The sequence below is a fragment of the Bombus pyrosoma genome, linkage group LG7 (assembly GCF_014825855.1).
Source record: "Bombus pyrosoma isolate SC7728 linkage group LG7, ASM1482585v1, whole genome shotgun sequence".
NCBI classification, from domain to species: Eukaryota; Metazoa; Arthropoda; class Insecta; order Hymenoptera; family Apidae; genus Bombus; species Bombus pyrosoma.
This window is the reverse complement of record NC_057776.1, coordinates 19002668-19014763: the sequence shown is the minus strand read 5'-3', so window position 1 is coordinate 19014763 and position 12096 is coordinate 19002668. Positions and strand designations below refer to the sequence as shown.

General features: G+C 29.2%; 2 protein-coding genes across 6 annotated transcripts; one reads left to right on the top strand and one right to left on the bottom strand.

The window, feature by feature from the left end:
* Window positions 1-248: 248 nt before the first annotated feature.
* LOC122568911 (eukaryotic peptide chain release factor subunit 1) lies at window positions 249-7187 on the bottom strand. Of its 3 annotated transcripts, XM_043729200.1 has the most exons (12): window positions 7030-7187; window positions 6673-6884; window positions 6144-6319; window positions 5803-5930; window positions 5564-5714; window positions 5285-5475; window positions 5070-5199; window positions 4745-4965; window positions 4508-4655; window positions 3978-4088; window positions 1829-1845; window positions 249-911 (listed from the first exon to the last, which is right to left on the bottom strand). In XM_043729200.1, the coding sequence occupies exons 2-10, from the start codon at window positions 6756-6758 to the stop codon at window positions 4009-4011; spliced, it is 1311 nt and encodes a 436-aa protein (XP_043585135.1). In that variant the 5' UTR covers window positions 6759-6884; window positions 7030-7187; the 3' UTR covers window positions 249-911; window positions 1829-1845; window positions 3978-4008. The 3 variants fall into 3 exon arrangements, with proteins under 3 accessions (XP_043585135.1, XP_043585134.1, XP_043585133.1); XM_043729199.1 differs by lacking the exon at window positions 1829-1845; XM_043729198.1 differs by lacking the exons at window positions 1829-1845; window positions 3978-4088.
* Window positions 7188-7325: 138 nt separating this feature from the next.
* LOC122568904 (protein SERAC1-like) lies at window positions 7326-11963 on the top strand. 3 transcript variants are annotated; one of them, XM_043729177.1, is made up of 17 exons: window positions 7326-7477; window positions 7794-7917; window positions 7996-8085; window positions 8187-8314; window positions 8385-8585; window positions 8658-8785; window positions 8862-8972; window positions 9060-9195; window positions 9253-9396; window positions 9478-9729; window positions 10254-10446; window positions 10516-10680; window positions 10761-10885; window positions 10976-11128; window positions 11205-11351; window positions 11425-11491; window positions 11565-11963. In XM_043729177.1, the coding sequence occupies exons 3-17, from the start codon at window positions 8015-8017 to the stop codon at window positions 11677-11679; spliced, it is 2136 nt and encodes a 711-aa protein (XP_043585112.1). In that variant the 5' UTR covers window positions 7326-7477; window positions 7794-7917; window positions 7996-8014; the 3' UTR covers window positions 11680-11963. The 3 variants fall into 3 exon arrangements, with proteins under 3 accessions (XP_043585112.1, XP_043585110.1, XP_043585111.1); XM_043729175.1 differs by having other exon boundaries at window positions 7794-8085; XM_043729176.1 differs by having other exon boundaries at window positions 7370-7490; window positions 7794-8085.
* Window positions 11964-12096: the final 133 nt, after the last annotated feature.

Here is a 12096-nt window from a genome sequence, read left to right as displayed (position 1 = left end):
ATACAATTGTGAGTGTACAAAATATAAGAGTCGAGAGCCAGCAAAGTTAATGTAGATACGAAAAATTATCTCTTATATGTTTATATGTGTATCACTCGATGAGACGGAAAGATTTTATTTTCCTGGGATATTACGCGATCTTAACTTATGTCTAAGGCAACAGTGCCATTAAAAATTTAAGTCTATGTACAGAACTCTTCATTATTCATATGAATTTAGTAATCGGTATAGAATACACGATACGCAACTTTATGTTTATGATAATCAGTTTATTACAGCTTATCCATGGTTGTATCTGAACAAAAATAACTCTACATTCGTCCTCATGTTATCTGAGTATCTTTTCCCCTTTCCATTTTTCAATCGTAAAATTCATGACAAGATGGCAAAACATTAATTTGGTACAAAATTATCATATCTCCAACCGTGTACTGTACAAACATATTCAGCACTGTAACGCGTGTAATTATTTAAATAAATCCATGTGAATAATTAAAGAATGTAACTGTAATATAAGGTAATGTTCTGTGAGATAGGCAGGTATCAAGCTGGCTTAATTAAGTGTCACAGTCTTCGAGTTGCCTTTGTTTCTTCATGGACATGGATTATCGGCGCGCCACGTGTTGTGCTTTTCACATTTGTGTATTTATTGTGAATTGCTCGAATGAATTCTAATGAATAATTTTATGATGTGTGTTGCATCATATAATAAATTTTATAAACATGTCCTATGTCCTCTTATGTGCCTCTCTTAAAATATGATGCAAGGGAGAACATATACTCATGTTTTCCTGTGAAGCTAAAAGAACTGTCTGTCGAGTCACGGATTTAATAGTCATCCAGATCAAAGGTATCAACCTCAACATCTTCAAGTTGCATACTCTGAAAGTCCACTTTGTACCGCAATATACCTGTAAAACACATATTAACAAAATACTATTTTAGTACACCAAAGATTTATCCAAAATGTTTTGCTATGGAAAATTTATAGAAATAAATGAAAAGTATTTTAATAATACAATATGAATGATGTTCTATAAAAAAAAGAAGTTACATGGTCAAATTAATAAAATAGAATTTGCAATCAATAATCTGTAGAAATATTATGATGAATTAGTTTAATATAATAATTATTAATCATGCATAATTTCACAGTGCCTTCCAATTCTTTAATAAAGTGTTAGAAAGTAATACTTTACAAAAACACTGTTATTTTTATAACTATTCAATACAATTTGAAAAAATAAAAGATTGCTATCACTATATAAACATGATATATGGAAATATATATTAATAATATGACTGTAAAGTAAGTGAATGTTATACATATAATGAATATCACATTTTCAAAATTATAATCTAAAACATAAGTTCTAATTCATAATTTTATAAAAAATGAATAGCAAGCAATTAATTCTAAGACGGATATAAAAATAATTGCTATAATAGCAAAATTATTAGGTAACAAAAAATACATTCTAATAAAATATTATGTAAATGAACAGTTATTCGTGTTATTATATATTAAATGTATTACATCCTTTTATGTTAAATAATATTTCTATAAGTTAGCAACTTCACTAATAACAAAAGATAAAATAGAATAGATTTAATAATGTGATATTAATAACTAAATCTTGATAGTATTGCTAATAATAATAAAGGAGAAAAATACCATTGTAATAAATAGAATGATTTCTTATACAATGTATAACATTCTATAGCAAAATACACTTAATGTTAAGAAGTGCAATGATAAGGGTTAATAAAGTACAGTCAATTTCACAGCTTTTTCTTTCACTAAAATGGTAAAAAGCAATTACTATACCTTTCCCAATATGCAAGCTAATGGAAACAAACCATCAATTAGTACTTATGCTTGATCAAATACTTTGACTATTTAACAAAGCCTAGCCATTTATTACATAAATAATTATTTATTATGTTTTATGTTCACCACCAAAGACTATATATACTTGATATTATTTATTATTAATAACAGCATTTAAGTATTTTTAAAAAATATAAAACCATAATTTACCTTTGGTAGTGAAATGAACATTCGCCTATTGCATAACATGCAGCAAGCAGTATTTGTGATTATTTCCTTATACAGGCAGTAACACAAGGTATGTTTGTATATTAATATAAACATTAGATAATATTAAAAAAATATTTTATAAAAATATTGTCACTAAAATATGCGTTTAATCCCATTTCAACTAAGATTCTAACTTAAAGCTTTTTAATTTAAATATAATTGTAACAAAATTGTTAAACTAATTGCATGTTATGATACTTTTAATATAATGGATATTTAAGTAGTTAATATCTATTTATATTAAATATACAATAAATTTTTGAATATGTGTTAAATAACTTTTTAAAAACACCGAATAAAATTATAACAAATATGCGTAGAGAAAGTATATAAACTTTAATAAGAGAAACAGAACAATGATAACATCTAAAATATTATTAGGCCTATAAAAATATAAAAGGGCTAAAAAGCTTTACATGCACATAAAGAAAATTTCCTATATACATCTATTGCAGAATAAAATAAGAAATAGTGGTTTCGATATTATTTCGAAAATCACATATATATATATGTGTGTGTGTATATATATGTATATATATATGTATATATATACACACACGCGCGCGCGCGCGCGCGCATATATATACACATTTCTTTGATAAATTATTGTCACAACATTTAAAAATACATATAATAGTGCTATCTCGGTAGTTAGATATTTTTATAAAATTATTTTTCTTATAAGTATTTGTGTTATTCATTAATATATTGCTAACACACAGTATATCCACAACAGTTTAGAAACAATAAAAAATATCTTTGTGTGTGTAATAGATGGAGTATTGTCATGACAACGTTCCAAAAATATCTATTGTATCCAAAAATGAATGCAACTGTATTATATGTGAATCGTCTGTGTTGTAAATGATTTTGTACATATAAGTATGCAACGAAAATTTAAAGTAAAATGTATCATGAAATAATAAAAATAATTGTGTTTGTGGAAATAAGCAATATTATATATCCATTAAATTGAGTATGTGTATTGTACCTACAGTTTAATTTTAATTACTAACATTATAATGTACAATCACTAAAAAAAAAAAAAAAAGACAGTATCTAATAATGCTCAAGGCAGAAAAGTTACACACTGGAATACTTCAACTCACCCTCTTCAATTACAATTATCCACATTTCATATATATACAAGATTTTCTCTTAATTTTTGTACCACCAAGAAAAAAAGGAGACAGCAAAGTTTTCAGGCTTTTTATTCGTAAAAGTAAATATTATACCTCGAAATTCACAACTAAAAATATCTATATTCACATTCAAACTCATCAGAAGAGACATACATATACTACAGATTTGCACAGAAGTATTGAACTATACTATTCAGTGAAAAATCCAACAGAAGAAACTTCAAATTTTTTTGGACAAATTTATCGTCAATTACTTACTAAATGGATATATTTTAATTATTAATAACAATATAGATTCATGGCATATAACAAAAAAACTCCATCACTGCTCAAAACAATAATGTCACATTAATAACACATTTTATCAATAGTAATAGAAATTGATCTCTTCATGATGAGTACAGGATTTATATTATAAAGTGATTTATTATATATCTATACAGACTACATTTAAAATGCAAACAAATATAACGATAGAACTCGATGTACATTAATTAAACAATTAGATTATTGATGAATGCTATTATATACGAAGGTTTAATGTTATACTAATTGTCATTAACTAATATAATAATTATGTCCTATAATTATATTATTTATTTCTTTTTTTTTTTTTAAGCATAAATTAATACAAGATTCATAAATAGTTTGATAAATTTGTCCAGTTCTGAAAGTAATATGTTCTATAATACACGAAATGTAAACGAATGCACTCAAGACAGAGAAAGAGCTACCTGGTCAACTTTGAGTATTTCACAGATGAAATTAGTAATCATCGAGGTCAACATCATCAAGAGGCTCATCAGCCTGCAGTGACTGGAAATCAACTTTGTAGCGGAGGATTCCTATGCATCAAGATATACTCCATAATTAGAACTCATATTTTTAACTTTTTTAAAATACCATTTACTTTTCATACATATGAATTTATATCTTGACAAAGACCATGTTTTAAAATTTTGTACCACTTTTGTTTGTTTGTAATAAAGATATACAATGAACGTTTCATTAATAGAGGAACAACAATGAGGAAATTCTCAAGACTCAATCACATTTTAGGAATGTATTGAAAGGTTTGTTATATATACACAGACATTAAACTTATATCCTTTGCTCTTACTGATTAGCTAATCAAAGTGGAATCAGCCGCTTTTCTGTTAGTATACTTCGAGTGGATGAATACAAATTATTACTTCATAAGTATATTACTTTCAGTCGAGTCAAAGTTAATAGCCACAAAAACAAATGAAAGAAGGAAACTTACCTCCAATCCCACCAAAACCTCTTACAAACTGAGAGCCTTCTTGAGATTTATCTGTAATAATTTCCAAAGTGGCACCGAAACTCTTGTAGTTGTTTGCTAACCACTCAAGTAAAGGCTGACATTCTACAAGTTCCAATTCTACTCCGCTCTAAACACAACAAAAAAGTATCCTATATTAATTAGTTGCGTTTATTTAATTAATTTTATTAATCAAATGGCTAAAATTGTTTAATTTACCTCTTTGTCAGTAAAATGAGTTTTGTCTTTTTCCTGTTCTGGTGTTAGGTGTAAAACCTTCTCTTCTGCATTTGTATGGTTCTTTAAAACGTACCGCTGAATATCTAAATTCTCCCAACAAATGAGAGTCTCTACACTGCCTAACTCTAATGCTCTTAATGTATCTTCTACGCCGAAACAATATTTCCCTGTATCTTGTGAGATTTCGTCGAAATAACGGCCTAGATAAATTAATATAATACAGTTCTCAGTTTTAAAATGAGTTAATAATTTTGTCTTCTACGTGTTTGTATTTAAAAAGTATCTTTAAAGTATGTATACTAACCAATTAATTTCTTTTCTTGAATAAACTTTACATTTTGCAAAGATTCAGCAGCCAACTCAATAGCTTGATTAAAACCATTCTCGCCACCATATGAAACATCTACTAACTTTATAACCTTTGCTTGCAATCTCTAAAATAATAAAAATATGCAAAGATACTTTTACAAATTTAATTATATATACGTATATTTATAATATCAATTCACATGAACTTACTGGATCAAACATGTCTGATTGACTAAGTTCTGTTTTAAAGTCAGCACTGCCTGCTAAAATTAAACCAGCAATATTAGGTTTATCATTAGTAATATATAATTGGGTAGCTACTTCTGCAACTTTTCGAACGTAATTATGCCGCTTTTCCATACGCAACCGAGCAAAACGAAGCGCTGACTGTCCTCCTCTGCCTGGAATTAGATTTTCAGTAAATAAAGTATACTGTTTGTTTTTTTTTTTTTTTTTGTTTATTGAATATCGTACTAATTATTTACATACCATGCTTTTTTGGAAGATCTACTGTAAATTTATGTAAAACCTCACGGGTATTTCCTTGCAGCGTACCAAACAATGCTCCATTACCATCCATGACAATAAAACCAAATTTATTATCATCAGCAAGCAATGCTGTAAGTGCTTCAGTGTGAAACTAAAATACCCCAAGATATGTTTGAAATTTATTTTCTTTGACTGAATTAACAAATATTTTCTTACTAAATTACAAACATGTAAACTACCTTGTTATCACAAAGATAAAGCGAAGTATTAATAGGTTTAAAGGGTTCAAAATCAATGTTAACTTTCTTTTCTTTTCCTTCTTCTGTTACAATGGTACCACAATATATTACCAGGCCATTTGGAGGCACTAAAAAAATAATAATTTGTAATTTATATTATTGAAGTATATAACATGCATGAATGTACGCACTTGAATATCACACTATACTTTATATAATATTCATAATAGGAACTCATTCAGAAATATTTGTCTTTAAATGTAACAGGATAAATTAAGAAACACATTTATATGATACAAATAACAAAATTACAAAAAATTTCAATAATCTATTCAAATTACCTTTCGTATATAATTTTAGCCTATGTTGTACGGATGTGATTGCACCCAAAACAGACAGTCTATTTACACGAGATTTAATATTCGATGCTGTCCCAAACTCATCTGCTAACATTTTGCTTACTCTCGATATCTGATCTTTTGGAGGGATAATTAACGAAATCATACTAGTCCCGTTCCTGCAAAAGAAGATATTCCATGCATGACAAGTATATATCATAAACAATGCTATATTGTAAAACAATCTGTTTCTATGTGAGGTTGTATTAACGTTATATTAATAAAACTTATATTTTTTTAAATGTAATAAAAAATTCCGTGATAAAACATCGAATAAGTACGATATATATTTCTCGAAATTTCGAGTACCTCAAAAATTTTTCCTGTAAAATCACGTGAAACTCATTTTCCCAGTAAGAACGAAAAGACCGTTACTTCCTACTTACCACATGCTCTTTAAAGCATATGTGCAAATAGAAAATCGAACAGCTGATAAGAAAAGGCGCGGCAATATTAATTTCGACCTACTTACCCCCTGGCCATTTCGAGACTTTTTATAAGTTTCTTGATTTTCCAGATTTCGACATTGCGGTCGGCGGAAGTTTCTTCGTTGGACATTGCTGCGCGTTGTGTCGCGTGGTCGCGGCTTACGGGTTCAAACTAAATTAATCGTTTATCACCAACGGGACGAAGCCTGGAAAGGTGGTCCACGTCGACGTGAAAGCCGGATCTAGTAATTTTTCTCTGAAATGAATGATCAATCCGTTTATCGATGAATCTGCTTCGATCCAGTTTATACCGGATTATGTCAGAAAGAACGTGTTCGACAAAGAATTACTGTTCTATCGGTGAAAACGGCAAACCATCGTTTACCACACTTTTCACTCACTTTGAGATCGGTATGTTGATGTTTTGCCACAAGTGTTAACGTTTTAAAAGTGATACTTGTGACGGAGCGGGTACCACGCGAAAGTGAACCTCGGAATGCACACGTCGGCCATGCGATGGCACAGCGAAACGTCAGTACTTCGGTGGACGTACTGTACGGTACAAAATGGGAAGCAAAAAGACTGAAGAGTTGGTGCGCGAGCAGCGCCTCGAGGCCGCTTGTCGTATTCAGGCGCAGCCGCATTTGCATCGCTTCTCTGCCGATACATACTATATCGTTTAATGCTTCGTCCGCAGTGACAAATTTACTCCTAGTCTCATCATTCTTTTCTATTTGTTTTGCAATTTTCACGATAAAATGTATAATAACTAATTTAACAGTCATCAATTTATATACTTCGATGCGAATCATAGGAAATGGTGCATAGAAAAGATTCCAACATGAAATTGTAAATACATTATGTAAATAGAAGTTCAACTTAGGAAAAGCATTTTGATTAATTTAAGTCTTCGATGTGCATGAAATATTGAAAATTTCGTTTATTTTATATTTTGATATTGACGTCAACATGTATGGATATATTTCGCCCATTATTATCTATGAACATTGTGATTCGAAAATATTCATACTGTTTACTAACATTTTCGGTTATAGATGATTTTAGTTGCTATTCTATTGGCCATGAACAATAAATAGCTAATTTATCAAATCTTACTTACCCTTGTAAATAATATTTGTAAATAATAATAATAATTTTATTGTAGGACTTAATATCTGTTGCAATGTTTACAAGAAAATAATACTTAATGAATATTCATATCAATAATTATTGGAAAATAAAAGTACGGCCGTAAAATAATTAAACATTGCCGATCTTGACTATATTTGGTATATATATATATACATGTATTTTTAAATACCCTTTGAAACATCAATGTTATACAAATATACTCACGTTCTTGATAGGATAAAATATTTTTTTACAATGAGATTACGAACTTACCATAAATATATAGAGTATGTAAAATCAACTGGAGTCTGCATTGTTGTGGTTGGGTTAGTTTTATTTGTTGGATTTTTTCGAAAATCATTAATTTAATGATATATTAATATTATATTATATATTAATATTTGAGTGATTTATATTTTTTATGTAGGGGTTGTTGGTTTTTGTATCAATTAAGGCAAGTGTCACACATCTTACAATCCTCTGTACCTACCAATGTTCTGAGCAAGGACCAACCACATACTCGATATATTTATATTGATGACCCTCGATTCAAAGGTATTTATCATTAGCTTGTAATGATTTATTAAGCTCCAAATATTGATCAGCTCTGTTCATATGATTTCAGATGTTCTCATGTTAAGGAAAGTTGAAAATTTACAATCGTCAATACCAGCAGAATCATTTTCATTTGCTCATATCATAATGAAATGGTGGAAGTCATTAACCCGTAATGTGGCATATAGACTATTACATATTGCACAAAGTGGCGATGACAGAGAACGTTTAAAAGCTCTCAATACTCTTAATTCTTTAAAGCATTTGAAAGGTATTCTTTTCAGCTATTGTTAATCTTCATATAAACAGTTTTTATTTAAATGCTTTTAATTAAAAATTATAGACTGGCACTATCGGCATATTGCACAAATGTTGGATGCTAAAACTGCAGTGTCTCTCGCAAGAATGCCAAATGTTGACTCAAGATTTTTTTTACAGACACCATATCATCATGTGCAATATAATTTACAGGCATGTACAATAATATATTTATTGTAATTACGTTTATTTAACAGATATATTTGATGAGAGATTGTATTTTTTTCAGGATATAATAGAAAAAGTATACCAATTACTCCTTTACTTAAATACATTATGTGAAAATACACATCCCTGCCTTCTTCAATTTCTCAATAAAAACTTTAAGGATGTACATTCTGTAAGTATATACTTATTGAAATTTTTAAATTTCTATTGTATAAACTATTTTGTGCGCATTTTAATTATTTACAAAGTATGAAAACAGGATAGTTTGATACTTGATCACGATTTAACAAACTTAGGGCTGGCTGTAGCACCAGCCATAGTATGGGATCAAGAATTATTACAGAATTGTGTTCAAGCGCTATGCCATCATTCTTGCCTTGAGCTATATAGTAAAGGTAAAGTAAAAATCTAACAGTTTAAAACGTTTTTATCTAATCTTTCCTTGTTTTCAGATATTATTGATGCCGGTGGTCTTCCGTTATTAATGATAATAAAGAAAATTTTCAATGACGATATTAACATATGTATATTACTTGCGAAAATAATTTCCAACATTTCACTTCATTCAATGTATTTGCAAGATATTTTTCAGTCAGGTATATATTATGTAGATTCCAATTTTGCCTCCTTATTTTGTTCCTTAAAATATTGTATATTATTCGTGGTTTCGTTTAAAGGTTGGATTGGTACATTGGTGGAATGGGCTCAAAATAGTGATATAAGATTGGCAACAGCAGCCAGTCGTGCATTGGCAAATTTAGATATGGATGAGAATAATAAATATCCAAGACGTATTTATCTTCTTCATCCTTTGCACAAAACTGTAGGAAACGCGAAGTTAGATGTCATTTTCTTACACGGACTACTTGGTGGAGTATTTATAACATGGAGGCAAAGAGATCCAGATACATCTGAAGTTGGGGTTGTAGGTTTGTTTATATTATAAATAATAATTTAGCATAAAAAACATAGAAGATGAGATTAATTACGATTATATTCTAGTTGCAACGTATACGAGATCCGTTTGGGAACAATCCGACTTACGAATATACCTTTCTATCTGGGTGTGCTATTGTAAACACCAGACTTTCAATATTTACGGAAGACCTTAACGAGTAATCCTATAAACCCTGAATGATATGATCAAACATATCAAGCAAACAGTGTGCATCTGACCATGATTGGTCAGAAACAAATTTGAGATGTTAAAGAAGGTTATCATTACCTGCGATAAATCATGGATCTATGATTTGAGGGAAACGCCCAGTTTTTGGTCATCTCGAAATGTGGTTCTCACGATCTTCGATTCGTACAAAATAACCTATCGTTGCTAACTAATAATTTTACAACAGCACAATCAGATAGAAAGACGTACCCTTGGATTATATTGTTTCTAGACAGACCTCGTATCTCTACTAAACATAATTATTCACATTAATTATATAAATTGTAGATCCCTACATTATACAAGATGGAATCAATTTTTCAAATTTGGTAGATGATCAGTCACAAGATTTTTTGAGAGATTTAACTTATGATTTGAGGAAACGTGAATGGGATAAAGTGGGGCATGATTTTGAAGTAATTCTAGACGATTGCCCGCAAAGTACGAATTCTAGAGGGAATGGACCATTCTTCTGCCAAGGGTATAATATTATTTTAAGTTATGTGTTTTGCTGAGAAATGATCCCATATCTAGGAATTTCCAATTTTAGAAATGATACTTGTATGAAGAAAATTTATCACGATAGACGGCATAAAACGCAGTGTTGGCCTAAAGATTGGTTACCACAGGATATTCCATTTGTTCGAGTTATTGGGGTAAATTATGACACTAATTTGTCACTATGGACATCTTCATGCCCAATAGAGGACAAAAAGTAAATAATATTATCGATGTTGCTATTTCATCCAATTATTCAAAATTTGTAATTTATTTGTATTGTTTGTTCATTTGAAGCACTATGGGCAAAAGAAGTAAAGAATATATAAAAAAATTATTAATTGCCGGTGTTGGAAAACGACCAACAGTTTGGGTTTGTCACTCAATGGGTGGTTTATTAGTGAAAAAAATGCTTGTGGATGGTTAGGATCGTTTTCATATCTCAGTATGAAATATTAATGTCGTTTTCATATAAATTTATATATTTATATATGCAACTATTCTTTTTATAGAATGGAGGAATGGTGATCAAAATAATATATGTAAAAATACACGTGGTATAGTATTTTATAGTACTCCACATCGTGGTTCCCGCGTGGCAGCATTAAAGCAAGCAACACAAATGGTACTATGGCCATCGATCGAAGTACAGGAACTTCGTGAAGGTATATTAAAATTGTATTATGATATTAGTTTAAAAATATTTTAGATATATTTATGAACAATATGATTTATGTTTAGAGTCGCCACAATTATTAAAATTACATAACGAATTCCTCGATATGCTGAAAGATTATCCCATAGAGATTATTAGTTTTAGTGAAACTAAATCTACCCATGTAACACCATTAAATGTCCCATTTCAGTTTGTTACTTCTAATTCAGCAGGTACGTATACAATGCAAATTATTCTATATAATATTATTGAACCTTTAACAAAAATTCTAATGCTTATATGTAGATCCTGGTGTAGGTGAATTCTATGAAATTGCTCAAGATCATTTGTCTATATGTAAACCAGCTAGCAGGTAGTAATTCAGATTTTTTATTTCGTATCTGTTAAAAGTAAGAAATTTTAATTATATATTATTTATTTTATAGACATTCCTTCTTATATCAAAAACTTTTGAGCGTTTTGAAATGTCACATAACTCATGAGAAAACAACTGTTTCTCCAATTTCGGAATTGCTAGCATTGTCAAATAAATTATTATAAATCTGTATATATTTCTATGTTTATATAAGTTTATGAACAAATGATACAGATATATTCTATTACCATCAAAAACTTTATTTTTGTATATACGAATCAATATTAATTATGCTAGAAGAAAAGGAAACAAATAAGGATAACAAATTCGTCTTTCTCTTTTTTAATCATAAAAAATATCAAGTATTTTCTCAAATACTTATTTAACATCACTGATTATCTATTTCTTTGACTAGAATGAACAATAAAATTTTTTGTAATAAAATCAATAAACTAATGATAAAAAATTATTAAATTGTTTTATAACAATTTCCTGAAGTCGAGCGCGAGATGTTAATTGATCGATATAAGGTAACATTATAGTTTGTTATACATAAAATTGCAGTAAATTTTAAACGTACGAACAAAACATTTTAAAATCCG